The 22867-nt window shown below is 35.8% G+C and overlaps 1 protein-coding gene across 3 annotated transcripts in view; it reads left to right on the top strand.

The window, feature by feature from the left end:
* The window catches only part of Esf1 (ESF1 nucleolar pre-rRNA processing protein homolog), a 91219-nt gene extending 68976 nt beyond the window's left edge, over positions 1-22243 (top strand). For 2 of the 3 annotated variants that reach the window (XM_047538614.1, XM_047538615.1), the window contains exons 12-14: positions 15113-15189; positions 17111-17257; positions 18806-22242. In XM_047538614.1, the coding sequence (XP_047394570.1) occupies positions 15113-15189; positions 17111-17257; positions 18806-19147 (566 nt within the window). In that variant the 3' untranslated portion in view covers positions 19148-22242. Of the gene's footprint in view, positions 1-15112; positions 15190-17110; positions 17258-18805 lie in introns of all 3 variants that reach the window. The other variant, XM_047538616.1, reaches the window with a different exon arrangement.
* Positions 22244-22867: the final 624 nt, after the last annotated feature.

Below are 22867 nucleotides of genomic sequence, written 5' to 3'. Positions count from 1 at the left end.
TATATAACCTAATGACATAGTAACCATCTTGGTTTGGTTAAGTACATTCTGTGATGTTCATACAAAGAAGTCATTGGCTAACAACGTAACCATAATCTTTGTCATTAAGCAACTTATGTCTGTATAGGAAAATTATGTCATCTTTTCTCATTCTTTATATTTTAATCTGACTAAGGTAAAAGTGGGCTTTAAAAGAAATTGTGTTAGATATATATCATGTATATGCACAAAGAGATGGATTTTTATGAGAAATTTTTACTCAGTTCTAATCTTTTTTTTTTTTTTTTTTTTTTTTTTGCGGTACTGGGGATCAAACTCAGGGCCTTGTGCTTGCAAGGCAAGCACTCTACCAGCTGAGCTATCTCCCCAGCCCAGTTCTAATCTTTTTCTGCCCAGGATAAACTAAATTTGTTCTTCACAGTATCTGGAAGATATAAGGAGAATAAATGTTGTTTACATTTTATATTCATGATCCAAGAGGGAGTAGAGGATGGATAGAAACTTACTTTTCGTTTTAGGGAAGTAGATTCCTATAAAGAAGTAAAAAAGAACTTGTGTTTTTCCTTTGGTGTCCTCTAGTGCCCTTCTTAAGAGAACCTTTATAGTAGGTTGTAGAAGAGTTGGATTTTGGTTCAAAATTCACTACTTTGTGATTTTTTAAAAAATATATAGATATAAAATAACTCAAATGACCTAAATGTGTATTAATTTATCACAGCAGTATTGCCTTCATTATTAATTTATCAAGACATGTTGTGGACACCTTAGAAATGAAATATCAGAGGATACAGAGCTATTTTCCAAAAATATTTGAGATGTAATGAGTTTGGCTCAGTAGTGTTTGGAAGGGTATATAGTTCAAATTCCACAGTTGAACAGGACAAGATGTTGTAAACTAGGTGGAGTTGGGTATATTTATAACACACTTGCTCTAGGCAATCCCATAGAGCAAAACTTAACACACCTTTCAGCTATGGAGATAGTGAAGTGAGTTCATTGATTGATGCCAGATCTGATGTTTGGAGCCAGCATACTAGAGATCTTCTATAAATTTTTCTTCATTTTTTTTCCCCTGAACTTCAAACTGGATATCAAATCAGAGTTTTGAAAATATAATGTACTCCTATGGCAAGTTAAAAGTTTTTTTTTTTTTTTTCATTTTGAAATGAAACACTGAGGGAAGTTGCTTGTTTTCTATCTAATTACTTAAATTCTTCCTTTCTTTCTTTTTTTTTTTTTTTTGGTGTCCCCCAGAATTGAACTCATAAACTACACCCAACCCTCCTTTGTTTTTTGCTTTTTTTTTTTTTTTGCTCTGCTGGGGATTGAACCCAGGGCCTTGCAAGGCAAGTGCTCTACCAACTGAGCTGTATCCCCAGCCCCAACATTTAGTTTTTGAAAAGTAGAGCTGAAATAAAATATATCACTATTAAAATATATCTTTTCTCTTGACATTTTAAGATATTTGATAAGTCATCATAAGAATATAATTATAGCTGGGTGCAGTGGCGCATGCCTGTAATCTCACTTTACTCTTGGGAATCTAAGGCAGGAGGATCGAGAGTTCAAAGCCGAACTCAGCAAAAGCGAGGTGCTAAGGAACTCAGTAAGACCCTGTCTCTAAATAAAATACAAAATAGGGCTGGGGATGTTATTCAGCGGTTAGTGCCCCTAAGTTTAGTACCCAGTACCCTCCCAAAAAAAGAATATAATAATATTTTACATGCATTTAATTAATTTAATCAATATTTTGACTGCTCTCAGTTTACTGCTTGTACGTTGTTCTGCAGTTTACAAATGCTTTTATTCTGCATTCTTTCATCCTGTTCATATTTCAGTCCTGCTTTATAGATGAATAAACTGAAGCTCAAAAACAAAAACACAGTTGAATTGCCTGAGGGCCAGTTCTAGAGCCAGGACCCAATGAAGAAGAGCTAGTCATGAGAAGTTGCTTGATTTTCAAGCAAAGCCAGAATGTATCACCCTAGAAGATAAATAGACTGCATCTTCTTCTACAGGACAAGTATTCTTGAATGTAAGAACTTGATACAAAAAAGTGAATCACTGGGTGCTTACCACTGACCGGTCTGGTCAGTATTGATACTGTGTCTCACCTCTAGTAAACTCTTTTAACTTCCTATCACACAAAACGCTCAACTAAAAGCTCTGGAGTTTTTTTATGGAAAAGTTCTCTGACACTGTAACTGAAGATGGAATTTCCTCTATAGATTTTTTTTCACAGATGATTTGTTTGCAACATATCTCTTTCTATAAATGTATTCTGATAGACTTTTTTTTCTTTTTCATGTGTAAAGGGATAGAATCATCCATTTAATTATAAAACTCAAAATCTGATTTGGAGTCTCTGTTGGTATTATAATTGATCCATATGCATTTTTTGCAGCAGTCCTAGGAGTTATGACTTCTTAATTTCCCAAAGATTCCCTGATAAAGATAATATTTTAGAACAGGAACTTTCATTTCCCTGGTACTTCCTATCTAATTTAAGTCTGAGAACTTTCCAGAGAGACAAAAGACTTTTAAAAATTAAGATATGCCCTTTTAATATGACCTTGTTAGAAGTGCAGAAAGGATCTCTACACGTTATTTCAACTAAACAGTTCAGTCTAGCACACAGTAAATTTTTGTGAGCAAAGAAATTTTCATCACACTAAAATTGGATATCATTCTTAGCCTTGACAATCTTAAATTCTTTTTTTCCCCCTCCCTTGCTGCAATCTTCCTTTTATGTTATTTTTATATCTTTTCACCAGGTTGTTATAAAATCCAAAACAGTTCATTGTGGGCTCTTTGAAATTATATTCCACAGCTGTATGTGAAGATCTTTATCTCCTTTATGCATTAATCATATGCAGCCTGATTTTCTACCCTGCCACACAGTGATTTTCTGCATATGGCATGTGTCCATTCATTTTAGAAGGGACTCTTAAGAGCACAGGAGCAAAAGGGATGGAGTTCAGACCCTAAGAAAGTAGAAACTTGATTCTTACATATAAAAATATATACACAAAGAGAAAATGTTATAATCATTCCTAGAAAAACATTTCAGATGGGACTAATTAAGATTTTTACTCTAGGGAGAAGGGATACATACAATAAATATTTTTTCTTAGAAGTACAAAACGAATCCCTTAATAGCCCTAAGATGAGCCTGGCAGCACTTTTATGCTGGAATGTTCTCTCATCTGGGCATATCCACCAGACAGATCTGCATGAGTACAGGAGGCACTTAATACACATGAAGCAGTTTCTAAAGTGATTTTGACTTCAGGCTTTCTTTATCTTACTATCCTCCCTTAGCTGTAGTTATTCAGCCACCATTATATGTTGTTACTTTAATATCAAAACACAATCTAAATTGAAAGGACTGTTACAGGGAGAATGACATTTGATAGCCAAGTAATATTGTGATTATCAGTAGAGAGCCTGAGCCACAGTGATTGGGTTTGAATCAAGATTCCTTCTCTTGATGGGCATAATGGCCTATGCCTCTAATTCCAATGATTCAAGAGGCTGAGGCAGGAGAATGGCAAATTTGAGGCTAACCTCAGCAATTTAGCAAGATCCTGGTCAAAAAAAGAAAAAAAAGAAAGATTCCTTCACTTACTAAACCTGAGACAAATCACTTAACCTCTCTGTGCCTCAGTTTCTTCATCCACAAAATAAGGATTGTAATGAATAATAAAATATCATAGTATTCTGAAAATTAAGTTGACAACCTGGTATACAGTAAACGCAATGTAAGTGATTTACTACTTGTAGAGATTGTTGGTTTCTCTGCAATGGAAGGCAGAACACAGTTTATCCAAAGAAGACAGTGTCCAACAGTTTAGACAGGACTGTACCATTCAAGAGTAGTAGAGCATGGCTTTGTCGTTTCTGAGCCTTCCAGCTCTTCAGACTAATCTTTCATACTTTAGCACCCTGGCTCCAACTCCCTTTGAACCCCTACCTCTCACACAAACACAGAAGTGAAAAGAAGAAAATCATAACATCAGCATGATCACCAGGGAATCCAAGACATTTATGTATAGTCAGAATATAATGAAAATAATAGCAAGAACCTATATAGCACCATGAGCCAGGCAGGCATTAAGTACATTCTTCCAATTTACTAATTCATTAAATCCTTACAAAACTTTAAAAAAAATTTTTTTTTAGTTGTAGATGGACACAGTACCTTTATTTTATTTCTTTTAACACGGTTGCATAAAAGAGTTACATAAATAAACTAGGAATCTTAGACTAAGCTCTAAGGTCTTACAATATTTACAGGTCAAGAAGTTATGGAAGAACCAGTAAAGGAACTCCAAGAATATGGTGGAGGAGGAGGAAGGAGAGGGAAGTGACCCAGAGGCCAGGTGAAAAAAAGTGTCAAGAAATAGTGGTTGGTTTTTATATTGAAAGGTTTGTGTGACAGTATGAATAATCTAGTAGAGAAGGGAAGAGAAAAGGCGAGTAATTACCAGAATGGTGTCTGTGAAGTGGCAAGAAGAGATAAGATCCATTATATAAGCAGGTGACTGACTTATATTAGAGCAATACAGTTCATCCATGCAAATAATAATAATCAAAACAAGCCATGCTTACAGAGTGATTACTGTGAACCAGACTCTGTTCTAAGCTCTCTACCTGTTTTAATTCATTTAATGCTCCTAATAGTCTTGTGTGGTAGGTAACAGTTATCTTCATGTTTCAGATGACTATATTGAACTACAGAGAAGTTGAATAGTAATACTAGGTTTCATATGCTGGCACTTTAGCTCCAACACCATGATCCTTCACGAGTTTTGTTGTGGCAGCCTCTGAAAGTTCACTTTTTATTGCTTCTCTTTTCTCAGCAAAAATAGGAGTAAGATCATGAGTGAAATCAGGGTAGGAGTGGTGTGAGTTTTGGGTGTCAACTTCCTATCTCTCTGATCTCACCTTCTATCCCCCCCCCCCCCCCCCCCCCCCCCCCCCCCCGTCTCCCTGTAGCCTTCCTAATACATCTTGGTCATTCCCTTCTCTTGAATACTCTTCAAGTATTGTCATGTCTTATCTCCTCATTTTATCCAGGTCGTTGTTAATATGTCATCCTTTTGGAGAGGGCTTCCTTTAATCACCCTAACAAAACCAGCCTCCCCATTTGGTCCCCAAACTGCTTCTTCTTTACCCACATCCTCCACACTAGAAAGTAAACTCAGTGAGATAGAAGGTTTAACCATCTTGTTTTCTGCTTATAGCACCAGCACCTGGAGCAGTGCTTATAACATAATAGGTATTTAGTTAATATTTGTGAGATGGAAAAAATAAATTTCTTCTGTGTTTTGACAGTTTCCTTTTGTCCATCAATTTTCTGGTCTGTTTTTAAGTGTTGTTATTCTTTTTTTACTGGTTCTTTTTAGTTATATGTAACAATAGGATTCATAATTACAAAAGCATGGATATAATTTGTTCTGAGTCAGTCCCCAGTACTTCCTCTATCCCTCTCCTCCTCTCTCCCCATTTCCTTCCCTCTACTCTACTGATCTTTCTGCTGTTTACTTATAGTTTTATTCTTTTTTATGCCCTCCCCCCATTTTGGCTTCCACATATCAGAAAATATTCAACCTTTGACTTTCTAAGTCTACCTCATTTTACTTAGCATGATAGTCTCCAGTTCCATCCATTTACCAGCAAATGCCATAAAGTCATTTTTATTTTTCTTTTGTCAGCCTTTAAGTGTTAATATTCTTAATGGTTTACATGACATCTTTATATTGGAAAGACAAGTAGTGTCATAGTAATAGCAACCATTTATTTTTTTATTTTTTTAATTTATTTTTATTGTAAACAAATGGGATACATGTTGTTTCTCTGTTTGTACATGGAGTAACAGCATACCATTTGCGTAATCATACATATACATAGGGTAATGATGTTTGATTCATTCCATTATTTTTTCATTACCCCAACCCCTCCCACCTCTCTTTTCCCTCTATCCAGTACCTCCTTCCTCCATTCTTGCCCCCTCCCACCCCCTATTATGTATCATCATCCGCTTATCAGCGAGATCATTCGTCCTTTGGTTTTTTGAGATCAGCTTATCTCACTTAACATGATATTCTCCAATTTCATCCATTTGCCTGCAAATGCCATAATTTTATCATTCTTTATAGCTGAGTAATATTCCATTGTGTGTGTGTGTATATATATATATATATATATATAAATATATATATATATATATATATCACAGTTTCTTTATCCATTCATCAAATGAAGGACATCTAGGTTGGTTCCACAGTCTGGCTATTGTGAACTGAGCAGCTGTGAACATTGATGTGGCTGTATCTCTGTAGTATGCTGATTTTAAGTCCTTTGGGTATAGGCCAAGGAGTGGGATAGCTGGGTCAAATGGTGGTTCCATTCCATGTTTTCTAAGGAATCTCCATACTGCTTTCCAGAGTGGCTGCACTAATTTGCAGCCCCACCAGCAGTGTATGAGTGTACCTTTTTCCCCACATCCTCTCCAACACCTATTGTTGCTTGTATTCTTGATAATCGCCATTCTAATTGGGGTGAGATGGAATCTTAGGGTGGTTTTGATTTGCATTTCTCTTATAACTAAAGATGGTGAACATTTTTTCATATGTTTGTCGATTGCTTGTAGATCTTCTTCTATGAAGTGTCTGTTCATATCCTTAACCCATTTTGGGTTATTTGTATTCTTGGTGTAGAGTTTTTTGAGTTCTTTATATATTCTGGAAATGAGTGCTCTATCTGAAGTATGAGTGGCAAAGATATTCTCCCACTCTGTAGGCTCTCTCTTCGCATTGCTGATAGTTTCTTTTGCTGAGAGAAAGCTATTTAGTTTGAATCTATCCCACTTATTGATTCTTGCTTTTATTTCTTGTGCTATGGGAGTACTGTTAAGGAAGTCTGATCATAAGCCAAGAAGCTTGAAGATTTGGACCTACTTTTTCTTCTATAAGATACAGGGTCTCTGGTCTGATTTCAAGGTCCTTGATCCATTGTGAGTTGATTTTTGTGCAGGGTGAGAGATAGGGGTTTAGTTTCATTCTGTTGCATGTGCATTTCCAGTTTTCCCAGCACCATTTGTTGAAGAGGCTATCTTTTCTCCATTGCATATTTTGACTACTTTGTCTAGTATGAGAAAATGGTATTTATTTGGGTTTGTGTCCGTGTCCTCTATTCTGTACCATTGATCTACCTGTCTATTTTTGTGGCAATACCATGCCGTTTTTGTTACTATTGCTTTGTAGTATAATTGAAGTTCTGGTATTGTGATACCCCCTGTTTCATTCTTCCTGCTAAGGATTGCTTTAGCTATTCTGGGTTCTTATTCTTCCAGATGAATTTCATGATTGCTTGCTCTATTTCTGTAAGGTACTTTATTGGGATTTTAATTGGAATTGCATTGAATCTGTATAGCACTTTTGGTAGTATGGCCATTTTGACAATATTAATTCTGCCTATCCAAGAACATGAGAGATCTTTCCATCTTCTAAGGTTCTCCTCAATTTCTTTCTTCAATGTTTTGTAGTTTTCATTGTAGAGATCTTTTACCTCTTTTGTGAGATTGATTCCCAAGTATTTTTTTTTTTTTTGAGGCTATTGCAAATGGTGTTGTTTTCCTCATTTCCCTTTCAGCTATTTCATCGCTTGCGTATAAAAATGCTTTTGATTTATGCGTGTTGATTTTATAGCCTGCTATTTTGCTGAATTCATTGAAGAGGTCTAGAAGTATTCTGGAGGAGGTTTTTGGATCCTCTAAATATAGAATCATGTCATCCGCAAATAGTGACAGATTAAGTTCCTCTTTTCCTATTCGTAGCCCTTTAATTTCTTTGGTCTGCCTAATTGCTCTGGCTAGAGTTTCGAGGACAGTGTTGAATAGAAGTGGTGAAAGAGGACATCCCTGTCTTGTTCCCGTTTTTAAAGGGAATGGTTTCAGTTTTTCTCCATTAAGAATGATGTTGGCCATGGGCTTAGCGTAAATAGCCTTTACAATGTTCAGGTATGTTCCTACTATCCCTATTTTTTCTAGTGTTTTGAGCATGAAGGGGTGTTGTATTTTGTCGAACGCTTTTTCTGCATCAATTGAAATAACCATATGATTCTTATCCTTAAGTCTATTGACATGATGGATTACGTTTATTGATTTACGGATGTTAAACCATACTTGCATTCGAGGGATGAACCCCACTTGATTGTGGTGCAAAATTTTCTTAATATGTTTTTGGATACGGTTTGTCAATATTTTGTTAAGGATCTTTGCATCTATGTTCATCAAGGATATTGGTCTAAAATTTTCTTTCCTTGATGTGTCTTTGCCTGGTTTGGGCATGGGTATGAGGGTGATATTAGCTTCATAGAAGGAGTTCGGTAGGGTACCCTCCTTTTCTATTTCCTGGAATACTTTGAGATGTATTGGAATGAGTTCTTCTTTGAAGGTCTTATAGAACTCGGCTGAGAATCCATCTGGTCCTGGGCTTTTCTTGGATGGTAGATTTTTAATGGCTTCTTCTATTTCATTGCTTGATATTGATCTGTTTAAATTGTGTATGTCCTCCTGGTTCAGTTTGGGAGGAGCATATGTCTCTAGAAATTTGTCAATGTTTTTGGTAGTTTCTATTTTGTTGGAATACTGATTTTCAAAGGAGCTTCTCATTATGTTCTGTATCTCAGTAGTGTCTCTCATGATATTTCCTTTTTCATCACGAATTTTAGTAATTTGAGTTTTCTCTCTTTCTCTTTGTTAGTGTGGCTAAGGGTTTGTCTATTTTGTTTACTTTCTCAAAGAACCAACTTTTTGTTTTGTCAATTTTTTGAATTGTTTCTTTTGTTTCAATTTCATTGATTTCAGCTCTGATTTTAATGATTTCCTGTCTTCTACTACTTTTGCTGTTATTCTGTTCTTCTTTTTCTAGGGCTTTGAGCTGTAATGGTAGGTCATTTAGTTGTTGACTTTTCATTCTTTTCTGGAAGGCGCTCCATGCAATGAATTTTCCTCTTAGTACTGCTTTCATAGTGTCCCAGAGATTTTGATATGTTGTATCGTCATTCTCATTGACCTCTAAGAATTTTTTTATCTCCTCCCTGATGTTTTTTGTTATCCATGTTTCATTCAATAGCATATTATTCAGTCTCCAGGTGTTGGAGTAATGTCTGTTTTTTATTTTGTCATTGATTTCTATTCTCAGTCCATTGTGATGTGATAGAACACAAGGCAGTATCTCTATTTTTTTGCATTTTCTAAGGGCTGCTTTGTGGCATAACATATGGTCTGTATTCGAGAAGGTTCCATGTGCTGCTGAGAAGAAAGTGAATCCGCTTGTTGATGGATGGAATATTCTATATAAGTCTATTAAGTCTAGGTTATTGATTGTGTTATTGAGTTCTATGGTTTCTTTGGTTGGATTTTGTTTGGAAGATCTATCTAGTGGTGACAGCGGTGCGTTAAAGTCACCCAGAATTATTGTGTTGTTGTCTATGTGATTCCTGAAATTGAGAAGGATTTGTTTGATGTACAGGGATGCACCATTGTTTGGGGCATAAATATTTACTATCATTATGTCTTCCTGATTTATGGTTCCCTTAAGCAGTATGAAATGTCCTTCTTTATCCCTTCTGACTAACTTTGGCTAGAAGTCCACTTTATCTGATATAAGGATGGAAACCCCCGCTTTTTTACTGAGTCCATGTGCGTGGTAGGTTTTTTCCCATCCTTTCACCTTTAGTCTGTGAATGTCTTTTTGTATGAGATGAGTCTCTTGCAGGCAGCATATTGTTGGGTCTCTCTTTTTAATCCATTCTGCCAGTCTATGTCTTTTGATTGATGCGTTTAGGCCATTAACGTTCGGGGTTATTATTGAGATATGATTTGTATTCCCAGTCATTTGACTTATTTTGGTTTTTAAGTTGGCTTGGTTTCTCCTTTGAGTGTTTTTTCTCTAAGGTAGTTCCTCCCTTTGCTGACCTACATTGTTGTTTTTCATTTCCTCCTCATGGAATATTTTGTTGAGAACATTCTGTAGTGCAGGTTTTCTATTTGTAAATTCTTTTAACTGTTGTTTATCATGGAAGGATTTTATTTCATCTTCAAATCTGAAGGTTAGTTTTGCTGGGTATAGGATTCTTGGTTGGCAACCATGTTCTTTCAGAGCTTGAAATATGTTGTTCCAGGCCCTTCTAGCTTTTAGAGTCTGGGTTGAGAAGTCAGCTGCTATCTGTATTGGTCTCCCCCTATATGTAATCTGATGCTTTTCTCTTGCAGCCTTCAAAATCCTATCTTTATTTTGAATGTTAGGCATTTTCATTATAATGTGCCTTGGTGTGGATCTGTTGTGATTTTGTGCATTTGGTGTTCTGTAAGCCCTCTCATATTTGATTTTCCATTTCATTCTTTGGGTTTGGGAAATTTTCTGATATTATTTCATTGAATAGGTTGTTCATTCCTTTGGTTTGTTTCTCTGTGCCTTCCTCAATCCCAATAATTCTTAAATTTGGTCTTTTCATGATGTCCCATAGTTCTTGGAGATTCCGTTCATGATTTCTTTACCATGTTCTCCGTTTGGGCAACTTTATTTTCAAGATTAAATATTTTGTCTTCATTGTCTGAGGTACTGTCTTCCAAGTGGTCTAGTCTTTTGGTGATGCTTTCCATTGAGCTTTTTATTTGGTTTATTGTTTCCTTCATTTCAAGGGTTTCCATTTGGGTTTTTTTGAGAATCTCTATCTCTTTGTTGAAATGATCTTTTGCTTCCTGCACTTGCTCTTTCAGCTTATTGGTATTATCATTCATTGCCTGCATTTGCTCTCTTATCTCATCCTTTGCTTCACGAATCATCTTAATCATGTATAATCTGAAGTCCTTTTCTGACATTTCTTCTAACATACTGTTACTGGATTCTATTAATATAGAATCTAGATTTGTTTGGATCATTTTCTTCCCTTGTTTTTTCATGTTGTTCATGTATCTTCCCCTCTAGCAGTGCAGATCTGGGGTATTGCAGATTTCCCCCTATAGGCTTAGAGTGGCCCTATAGGTTTCCAAAACCCTTTCTTTAAGGGAAGATCAATATTAGCAATGCCCAGTTCAGACACTATGCAATCCTAGACCAAATAGCCCCTATGGGGACAATAACAAAATTGTCATAATAAACAGAATGAGTTCAAATATTATCTTCAGTAAAAGAAACAAATTTGCAATAATGTCTGCAGTTTCAAATGGAGGTCAAAGAGGATGCAGAGGGATGTAGAATATGGCTGTAAATGGGATAAGAAAAGAATATAGAGAAGTTCTAGATAATAGAAAGGGTGAGAGTGTAATCAAAAGAAATTGGATGTTAGCATGCAAAAAAGGGAGAGAGAGATTCTGAGGGAACAGGTAAACAAAAGGAAAAGAGAGAAAGAAAAGTAAAGAATAAAAATTTAAATTTTCTCAATAAGGAGAAAAAAGAAAATCTACAGTATAACAGTCATATAGTAATGAAACCTCCCAGAGTTCAGTAGCCTGATGCATGAGAGGTACCTGACAATGAGCTTCTATCCTCCAGCAGGCATCGCAGGATGGGTTTTGCCCATCCTAAAGATTGGAGCTAAGGCTTCCAGGATTATCCAAGATGGCCGCTCTGGCTTCAAATGTGTTGGCAAGTGGGGAGCTGCAGCTCAGGGTGTGGACATGGTCGGCTGGAGGTCCTGGAGGTGGGGTGCAGTTGGTCAGGCAGGGGTCCTGGAGGTCAGGTGTGTTTGGTGTGATTGTGGGATCCTGGAGGCCGGTTGCAATCAGTCCGTCTGGGGTCCCGGTGATAGGGCACAGTCAGTTGGTCTGGGGGTCCTGGCGGCAGGGAGCAGTCAGTCGATGTAAGGGCCCCAGAGGCAGGGAGTGATCGGTCAGGCTGAGGGCTCCTGGAGGCAGGGCTCAGTCAGTCCGGCCAGGGGTCCTACGGGGCCTGGCTGTTGTCTCAAAATGGCGGCAGCCACGTGTAATCAAACCTGCAGGTACTATAGCAGAGAACTTCCAGGCAACAGCAGGCAGCTGGTGCTCCACTGGCGGTGGGCGATCTACCAGTTTGCTGACTGTTGTGGGACGATCGGGCGGTGAACCTCGTGCGTTGGGTGATGAATAGGTGTAAGGCAGGCGTTGGACTGGCCAGAGGCAGGCAAATGGCGGATAATAGGCGCCTGACAGTGAGCAATCTGCACTCAAAAAAGGCGTCAATATGCTGGCAGACTGCAGGTCATCACAGCAGCCAAATGGGGTAAACACCAGGGAGTCGATAAGCAGCAAAAACTGCCTTGCCGAGAAACAGATATCCTCTGCTTGAAACCGGAGTTACGGAGAGACAAGGAACAGAGCCTCCCTCTAGTCCGCCATCTTGGATCTGTGCAACCATTTATTTTTAATATGAAAATTTATAAACAGAAAATTTGAAAGTTAACAGTGAATATCATTTACTGGCAATTGTTAATATTTTGCCTTTTGCTTTATCTATATTTTTATGATATATCATAAAGATATATAATAAAAAGATATTACTATATAACAGACCTATTTAATAAAAGATTTTCACTGAATTTTTTAAGTAAAATGAAGACATTTTGACAGCACATTTTAAAATATTTCTGCATATATTTCTTAAGAATAAAAATATTCTTCAGAACCATTCATCACATTAAAAAAAGACACTATTAGCCTCTAATTTTTGAATTTCCAGTTATACTGGTGACTTTCATAGTTTTTTTTTTTTCATACTCCGACTCAGTCAAGGTTCACACATTGCATTTAGTTTTATCTCTTTAGTTGGTTATAGTGTCAAAGACCCATGTGCATTTTTCCTTTATAACATTTGCTTTTTCAAGAGCCCAGGCTAATGATCTTTTGGAAGGTCTCAATTCAAGTTTATCTAATAGTTCCTTGTCCCTCTGTCCTCTGTATCTGCAGTAAACTGGAAGTTAGACTAGTTGTTTGGTTAGATTTATATTTAATATTTTTGGCAGGAATGTATCTTAGGCAATGCTTTGTCTTTAATTTATATCACATCTGCAGGCATTAAATGTCAGATGTTCCATAGACCACTTGATGAAAGTAGCACAGTACCTACCAGGGTATCTTAGGTTCTGCTAGACAAACTCAAAAGACTCAAGTGGGTCACACTTGGCACCCACAGGAATTCAGACCAGAAGGCACATCAGGGCAGTGTTGCATGTTTCTCTCCAGTGCAGTCTTCACAGCAGTCTACTCAGTAGAATAGCTCAGATATAGGAAAAGGAGATGCAATATTCAGTAGTCACCTCTGCCATGTTCAAAAAAGGAAGTGATATCTTTTCAACAGGCTTTACACATGACTTCCAGATCTTTGCATACCAGACTTTATACCAGTTTAAAGAGTCACTGTATCCAGGAAAGCCAAAAGCTATGAACATTGAGCATTGGCTCAATCAAGAGCCACTTTTAACATATGTAATACAGCCAGAAAACTAATTGAAGAGCAAATTTGTCTTTAGAGAAAGAAAAAGGGGTTTTGTTAAACTTTACTTAACAGGTAGAAACTGTCAAGTTGTTATCATAAAGTTCTTTTCATTTTGCAGGTGAGTTTTTATGTGTGGTATTAAAGAGCTTGTATATTCAGTTTGCTTGGAGTTTTTTCCCCCCGCTTTGTGATCTCTTCAGTATGTTTATGCTAAGAAAATATTTCTTCTATTTACAATCAAGTAGCTATTCCCTGTTCCATAGGGTTTTTTCCGTAGATGTGTGTGTGTGTTTATTGTCTAACTTCTAAAAACACCTGCATTTTATTTTCCTGTATATCATGAGGTAAGACTATAACCTGATTCTTTCACAAATAAAACAAATTGCCCAGCACCAGTTGTTGAATAATCTCTTCTTTTTCCACTGAAAAGTACAAAGAGTATTGTTCTATTACCTTCCTTATGTAGAATAGGAATGTTTTGGTTATTTCACTGTTCTTTTTTGTTTATTTGTTTATTTATTGGTGGTGGTGGTGGGGATTGAACCCAGGGCCTTGCTCTTGCTAGGCAAGCATTCTATTTATTTATAGTTTTTAAAATTTAGTATATTATAGATATACTTGTAGGTGAAATTCACTGTAATATTCATATATGTACATAGAATAGTTTGGTCAGTTTCATTCCACCATTCTTCCCTTTTCCTGTCCCTCCTCCATCCCCCTCAGTCCCCTTCTACTCCACTGATCTCTCTTGTGTTTGCTTGGAATTCCTCCCTGCCCCCTCTTTATTTTGGTCTAGCTTCTTTCTACGTGTAAGAAAAACCATTAGATAGACCCTTGACTTTCTAGGTCTTGTTTATTTCACTTAGCATGTGATGTTCTCCCATTCCATCCACTTACCAGCAAATGCCATAATTTAATTTTTTTGATTTTTTTTAGTTGTCAATGGATATTTATTTATATGTGGTGCTGAGAATTGAACCTGGTGCCTCATGCATGCTAGGCAAGCGCTCTTGACACCATGCTATGGCCCCAGTCCTTTTTTTTTTCTTCCTTCTTATTTATGGATAAGTAAAACTACATTGCGTACGTATATATCATATTTTCATATTTTCTTTATTCATTCATCTGTTGATAGTCACCTGGGCTGGTTCCATAGGTTGGCTTTTGTGAATTGAGCTACTATAATCATTGATGTGGCTGCATCCCTTTATTATGCTGATTTTAGATGTTTGGGATAGCTGGGTCATGTGGTCGTTCCATTCCTAGTGTTTTTTGAGGAATCACCATACTGCTTTTGAAAATGGTTGTACTAATTTGAGTCCCACCAACAATGGATAATTGTACCTTTTTCCCACCTCATTGCCAGCATTCATTTGTGTTCTTGATAATTGCCATTCTGACAGGAGTGAGATGAAATCTTAGTGTAGTTTTGGTTTGCGTTTCCTGATTGCTAGAGCTATTGAACATTTTTCATATATATTTTTGGTCATTTGCATTTCTTCTTTTGAGAAGGTGACATGTTTGTTTTTAAAATTAATCCTAGATGTTTTGCATTTTTGTTCATAGCATAAATAAATTGTTGTAGGTATTTCTGTAGTTTTTAATCCTCTTATGTTGGTTTGTTATGCCAGATATAAAGAAAAAATCAGTGAAATCTACAAAAGATGGTACATCTCTGGAGGAAGAAACTGAAATAGAAAGACAAAAGGTAAAGTAGTGGTCATTGTTACATATTTAGTAGATAAATTGAAATGTGCAATTTAATTGAAGTTGTCCCTGTGAGTTTTCATTGTTCCTAATTTTAAAAATAAATGATTTTAGTAATGAAATTTATAAATAAATTACATGTAATTATATTTTAGCAGCATAGTTTTAAATATCACCTTTTAGCCAAGAGCAGTGTCACACACCTTTAATCCCAACCTCTTGGGAGGCTAAATCACAAAGATTGCAAGTTCAAAGCCAGCCTCAGCACCTTAGTCTCAAAATAAAAATTAAAAAGGGCTGGGGATATTGCTCAGTGGTTTAATCCCTGATAAATAAATAAAACCTTTATCAAACCTATTTCAACTAGTATAATGGCTACAGCCCAGGTTATATACCTTTATGATTAAGAGGAAATTTTCTCACTATTAAAAATTTTTACTATAACTGAGAAAGAAAATTCTACTATTGAAACCTAAAAATAATATTACCGTTAGCTTTAATTCAGTGTGAATCTGCCCTGTAACACAGACTTTGGTATTATGACTTGTGGAATGCTAATTTCTCTTTATATAGGGCTTCATTAGAAATGCAGTGAATCTTATGCTTCAGTGATTACAAAGATCCAGAGTTTATTCTTTGCTGAGGCAGGAATTGGAGTCAGTATGCCCCTATGGCTGGTGTTCACATCATTGTCTATAAGTGAGTCACCAGCCACCAAAACCCTGCATCTGAATGCATTTTTCTCTTCTCCATCCATTGTTTATAAGTAGTACTCACAAGGTTATTTAAAGAGAAACAAAGTAGGCTGGGGTTGTAGCTCAGTGGTAGAGCATTTGCCTAGCATGTGTGAGGCACTGGGTTCAATTCTCAGTACCACATATAAATAAGATTAAGGTTCATCAACAACTAAAAAATAAATAAATAAAAATTTAAAAGAATAAAAAGAAACAAAGAAAATCTTTGTGGAAAATGGCTGTAAAAAGAATTCACCTGTAAGTGCCAGTGACAGAAATGAAGGAAATCAAAGCACTCTAAAGTGGAAATGTAAGATTTGCAAAGGTCAGGGAGCATACTCTATTTTCTCTAGTAGTTGTTTCCTTGATTTTTGGTGGGGGTGACTCTGAGGATTGAACCCATAGGTTCTTTATCACTGAGCCACATCTTCACCCCTTTTTACTTTTTGAGATGGGATCTCACTAAGTTGCTGAGGCTAGCCTCAAATTTGCAATCCTCCTGCCTCAGGGATTATAGGTGTCCAGTCCCCATGTCTGGCTTGTTTACTTGATTCTTTTGCATTTTAATCCCATGGTTGGTATATGTGTATATGTATATAAAATCTGTTTAGTAAAAAAGGCATACTAGATTTCAGAAGCAAATGTTAAGATTCTACCCTCAAAAGTGTCAGTGTTGGAAAAGTAAATGCAATAGAAGCAAAAGAAATTCTTCTTGTTAAAGTACACATCTGGAAAATACAGTTTGCATCACAAAATAGATTTAGTGTCATTTGGTAGATTTAGTGTTATTGCTTAAAAAGAGCAAGATGAAGGCTGGGAATATAACTCAGTGGTAGAGTACTTGCTTAGCATGTATAAAACTGTGGGTTCAACCCACAGGACCAGAAGAAAAAGGGCAAGGTGAAAAGGAAATTTTTATTTGAGGTACTTGGGGATTCTTGTTCCTGTAGCCTGCTGACCAGTTACTCTTAAGTGAATTGAGGTCTTATTTTTAAATGTAAGCTATCACATCTTTCCCACCCCTGTGACTGATAACTCACATCACTGTAAGTCTTACTGGTTACTTAAATGATGCATCTTGATGAGTTTTTGTATTCTATATTTATAGTATATAAATAATACTCTTAAAATAACAGCGGCAAAAGAAAGCCACTGTTTTTACATTTGAACTTTTTCTTCTCTCCATAGGCTGAAATGGCTTTGCTCATGATGGATGAGGAGGAGGACAGCAAGAAACACTTCAATTATAACAAGATTGTGGAGCACCAGAATCTGAGCAAAAAGAAGAAAAAGCAACTTATGAAAAAGAAGGAATTAGTAGAGGATGACTTTGAGGTAACCAAGAATACAAGTTATTAGCTTCTTAAAGGTGGAATTGAATCTAAAGTCAGCCATGGAGGTAGAAATTAAGTGTAGTCAAATTTACCCTTGAAAATACCTTGAGACGAGCTCATGATAGAGCCAAAGCTACCATCTTTTGGTCTAAACAGGCCATCTCCAAGGTAGATCAAATCACTCTTTGGTTAATAAGCACTAGGTGAAATAGTTGATTTAGTCTTGGTAGCCATGTTGTACCTATAAAATATGTAGCTTTTATTGTTAGATCCACATTTAGTGATGCTTGTGCTAGGAAAGGCATGCTTTATTAAGCCCAGCAGAGGAATAACAAGTTTGTGTCACACTGGGTTACACTCTGGCTGTGTATAGTGACCAACACAGCAGGCCATGCTTTTTAAATTATTGTGTCTTTTGTTTCCATCACTCCTTTTTCCTTCTTTGCTGAGTACATAATCCTAATGGCCACAGAATCCCTATGCATGAGTTTGTGTCCTCTACAGAAAATTTACAAACAGCAAATAAGATTAACTACTTATTCCAACAATTAACATAGAAGAAAAGACCCAGAAGATAGAGAAATTTTAAATGTTCAAAGATTAGAAGGTAGTATAGAGATAATTTTTGATTAGCATGAAGAAGTACTTGGAGGCCTCTTCAGGCTCCAGTTTGTATGAGTCAGTTTCACACGTTTCTGTTTCACTGAAGTTTTTGGCGAATTGGTTTTCTAATGAAAAAATAATAATAATGATTTGTAGTCATATCTCCTATAATAAGTGTTGCCTTTACACATTAATAATCATGCATAAAAATTATTTTTCATGAAATTTTCTTTTTTATTTTTGGTATCACATCTGACCTCACAATGATCCACCTCTAAGCAGATTCATGTTTCTCTTTCTGGTCACCCCTATTCCTGGCAACATTCAAAAGCCTGACTGGAGTGAAGAATACACTCTTACATGTGGAACTGCAATGTTTTTATGGAAAGTTAGAAGATAATTTTGGGACTAATATCTGACCAGATCTTTGTCTCCCGGGTGAATTCCTTCCAAGCAAGGTTGTTTAATGTTTTGTTTTATGAGTCACCTTTAGTAGCTACTTTATCTTGGCACCAAGTTTTAAAATTTCTTCAAAGGTACTCAGAGTGTAATGACTTTGTATAAAACTCAGCAGTTGTCCTGATTGGCGAATTGATACTGGCCAGAAATCTATTTCATTCTGTAAGCAAGGGGAATTCCCTGCCTAAAGTATTATTCCTTTAGTCAAAGTAGTCATTGTAGTTACAGGCCAATATACGGACCACTGTAGTTCCCTTTTAAGTAGATTATCATTATGCAATAAGAAAGGTATGCCCATCACCTTGTGGCCCAGAGTTAGGCTTTAAAACTCCATTGAAATTCTTGTAATGAATCAGTGCAAAATACTCAGATTTATATTTTATATGATCAAAGCTTACCACCTTTCTAACATTTGGCCCCATTTCTGGACCTTTTGTTTTACTGATTTTAATTTTTACTTATTTTCTTACTCCTTTTGAATTTGCAGGTAAATGTTAGTGATACACGGTTTCAGGCAATGTATACTTCCCACTTGTTCAATTTGGATCCTTCAGATCCTAACTTCAAGAAAACAAAAGCTATGGAAAAAATTCTTGAGGAGAAAGCCCGGCAAAGAGAACAAAAAGAACAAGAACTCACTCAGACAATAAAGGAAAAAGAGAGTGAGTTTGAACAGGCATCACAGAAGAAGTCCATTGATCCTGCCTTATCAATGCTGATTAAATCTGTAAAAAACAAAACAGAACAGTTTCAAGCAAGAAAAAACAAAAAGTCAAATAACTGGATCTTGTTTCTTTTTGGATGGAGACTGTATACAGAAACAGAATGAATATTGAGAAAGCTGCCTTTCAAAAATATGAAAACTTTTTCTGACCATACTAAAAGTTTTCTTAATTGTGGATGGTAGACAGATTTGTACCATATATTCCCACAGATTAATCTGATTTAAATTACTTTAATTATAGGAGTTATAATATTTTTATATTTTATGAAGTTCAGTTGCTACCAATAGAAAGTTTCTCTAAGTTAGTTAGCTTCTTTTAAAAGATTTACAATTCTATGTAAAAATAGAAGGGTACCTACTCTTAAGTCCATGTAAAGGTTAGTGACAAATTAAAAATAAGGATATATAATAATACATTTATTTTTCTGAAAGCAGGAGACAAATTTAGATAGCTATTAAAATTATTTATTTTTATAGCTATAAAGGATGGAGGTCAAGAACTAACTTTGTTGTTTGTCATGCTTAGTAATTTGTTTATGGAATTAATTTATAAATAAAAGCACAAAATATTTTTATCATTTTGGTTAGAACTGATTCACTTTGTATACCTCAAGTAAACCGCTTTCTGGAAAAATATCTAAAAATGTGGCTTTAACTCTTTAAGAGGACAACTCCTATGAAAAGGCAGTTCCAAGTTTTCTTGCTTATAATTGCTTTTGAAATGTTCATGAGGTCTATGGTGGTTTTTCTATTTGTAGCAGTAGAAAATTCTTCTGTCTGTCCTTCAGATTTTTGGAATGCTTTATAAGGGTGGATATGCTGCTATAGAGTTTAAGGAAACCCTAATTCTTTTTAAAATTAAAATAAAACATACCTTCAAGGCCTTAATAATCTTGGATCTCATCTGAGCTAAATTTTATAAATTATTAACTGACCACTTGAACAGGAAAATTAGATGTGCTATATATAAGTATGTGGAAATAAAACCAAAATAGTCACTTGGAGCAAATTATAAATATGGTGCCTTCTAAAAGGCAGTAGGAGTTTGGTCAGGTATGTGGTTAATGGTCTTAACATTTTTGGTATAAAAATTCAAACTAACTAATATAGCATATGTTTTAAAGAGTGAGAGGATGCAAAAATTGGAACAATATCAAAGTAATGAGAGAATTTAAATGGTTTCTAAAAGGGAAGAGAAAAAGAAGACATTTAAATTATTCATTCTAACAGGAAGGAAAATGCAGAGCATCTGAACAGAATTGTGTATTCATTATAAAGCATTGTTAGGTTATTCAGCCAAATAAAAACATTCCTTTTGATACATATCTGAACTTTCCAGTCTTTACTCGTCACTGAGCAGCCATGAATCTTAATATATTTATGAGTATAGTCTGTAAACAGTTCAATAATTCTTATTTCATTCTTTTTAAGGAAGAAGTTTTGTTCCCTTTAAACTATTTAATTATAAGGTAGGGATTATTACTCAGTTTGATTTTAAGGTTCCTGTGAAACTGAGTCTTTTGGTGGTTTGGTTTGGTGTGGATTTTCATTTTTGAACACTTTGTTTTTAAGTCACTACATTTAATTATAAAATCTCATTTTGCTATTCAGGTACATAATTATTATGGATAAGTTGTACATGTAAGTTATATATATTTTCTCAAAGAGTTAATATATTTTAGGTAGGGAAAAAATGAGAACAGTTTTATCAGGTACCTCACTCTGCTAAATAAACATTCTACACCAAAAATTCTCAAATTATCAAGTTCTCAAATTATTGCTGGTGGTAAAAGTCAGGATTAAACATTGCCAATGTAACAATTCAGTGAACAAATGAGGGTAGTTTCGGTGACTCTGAAGGTCACATTTTGGATTTTTTATTGTTAGGACCGTGAAGAGTAGATCAACACTAACATCTAAAAAGGGTCATAAATGGTGACTCTACCAGTGAAACTGTAATTTCTCAGAATTTCATAGAAAATCTTGGGATTAGCTTTATGTAGGGTATTTTTGCTACTTCTCAAAGGGAGATATATTACAAACACCTAGCAGAAAAGTGAAAATTTTATCATTCCAGATTCATTACAGAGTAGGATAATATTAGATTGTGTTCCTTAGATTTTTGGTGTGTCTTAAAAATCCTAGTGGCCCCATTTGCACCCCAAACCTAATACTCCTGGTAAGTTCTAGACATTGTTATTTTTTAATGTTTCCCAGGTAATTCTATCACGCAGCCAAACTTGAGAACGACTTCTTTGGAAGAGAGGAGACCCAAGGCATTTACTTTTGTGTTCACCAGATCAGAGACTTGAATGAACTTAATATCAAATGTGTCCATTAGTAGTTGCTTGAAATGGCAAACATATTCTTAAGAATCTATGGGTTGACTGAGGATTAAGGGTCAACTCAGTTGAGACTCCACTCAACTGAGATGGTTTGGTGTTGGCTAAAGGATCTCTCACTCTCCCATTACCTATAATAGGCTTCTTCACATGGTGATAGAGGGTTTTCAACTACATCAAAAGTCCCAGTACAAAAACATGTTTTTACATAATGCAGTGCCACATTTGCTATTTTTCTTGTTGACCAAAGCAGATCACAGGGCCAAACCCCAAATCAACAAGTGACAATGTTATAAAGCAAAGGGCTGTACATACAAGGAGCCATAAGCAAATTAAGGGTCATGATTAAAACCATTTATACATGATTTAGGTTTCCTCTTCTGTGGAAGGGGAATTTACTATCCATCAGGCAATATAAAACAAGCTTATTTCCAGTTTGGGGCAATTACAAAGCTACTATTGATGTATAGTCTTGTATGTGAAACATACAAGGTTTGCACTTTTCTTGGGGAAATACCTAGGAGTGGAATTCTGGGTCGTATGGTTGGTTTATATTTAACTTTATAACAAACTGCAAACTTTTGTATGAATATAAATTGGTTTGTAGTCTTGTAATGTTTTTGTCTAGTTTTGATAATCAGGGTAAGTCTAACTTCATAAAATGAAGTGAGTAGAAGAGGAATGAATACTTGTATTTTCTGGAAAAGAATGTACAGAATTGGGGTTATTTCTGACTTACATTTTGGGAGAATTGCCAATGAAACCAATAAGTTTTCTTAATAGGGAACTTGTAAACTATAAGTTGTTTCTTTAATACTTATAGGACTGTTCAGGTTATCTACTTCTTCAGTAAATTTTTGTAGCTTGTATATTTTAAGGCATTATTTCATATAAATTGTTGAATGATGTGATTTTTTTTTATAATGTTCTCTGTTCTTTTAATGTCCTGAGGATCTATAGTAATATCCCCTTTTTCATTCTTGATATTGGTAACTTGTGACTTTGCCATGTATTTCTTGATCAGTGTGGATAGAAAGTTACTAATTCTACTTATTTATTTTTGAAGAGACAGCTATTGGTTTCAGTCAACTTTCTCAGTTGCTTTTCTTTGTCCATCTTCTGTGGAAAGACGCTCCTTGCTCTCCAGAAACCAGATTTCTAGCTAGTCCTGCAAGTGTGGCATCCCAGCAACGAGCTTCCCACAATCCAGTGGACCACAGCTGTGTGCTTGTGTGCTTGCACTCACATGTACTCCCCACTCACCCAAACCCCTCTCTCTCCCTCTCCCTCCTGTCCTCCTCAGCCCTGGGGATTGTGGTGATTCCCTATATTCATAATTCCTTTATTCCTTAGAGTTCTTTCTTCCCTAGTTACCTTCTGGCTATTAATCCCTATTAGTCTAGTTCCATTACAATGGATAACTCTTTGAACTTTCTCTGTTTAAATTATTGTATCTATCTCCTGATTAGATCCTGACTGATAC

This window comes from Sciurus carolinensis, chromosome 2 (assembly GCF_902686445.1).
Source record: "Sciurus carolinensis chromosome 2, mSciCar1.2, whole genome shotgun sequence".
Taxonomy (NCBI): domain Eukaryota; kingdom Metazoa; phylum Chordata; class Mammalia; order Rodentia; family Sciuridae; genus Sciurus; species Sciurus carolinensis.
This window is presented reverse-complemented; position numbering and strand designations above follow the sequence as displayed.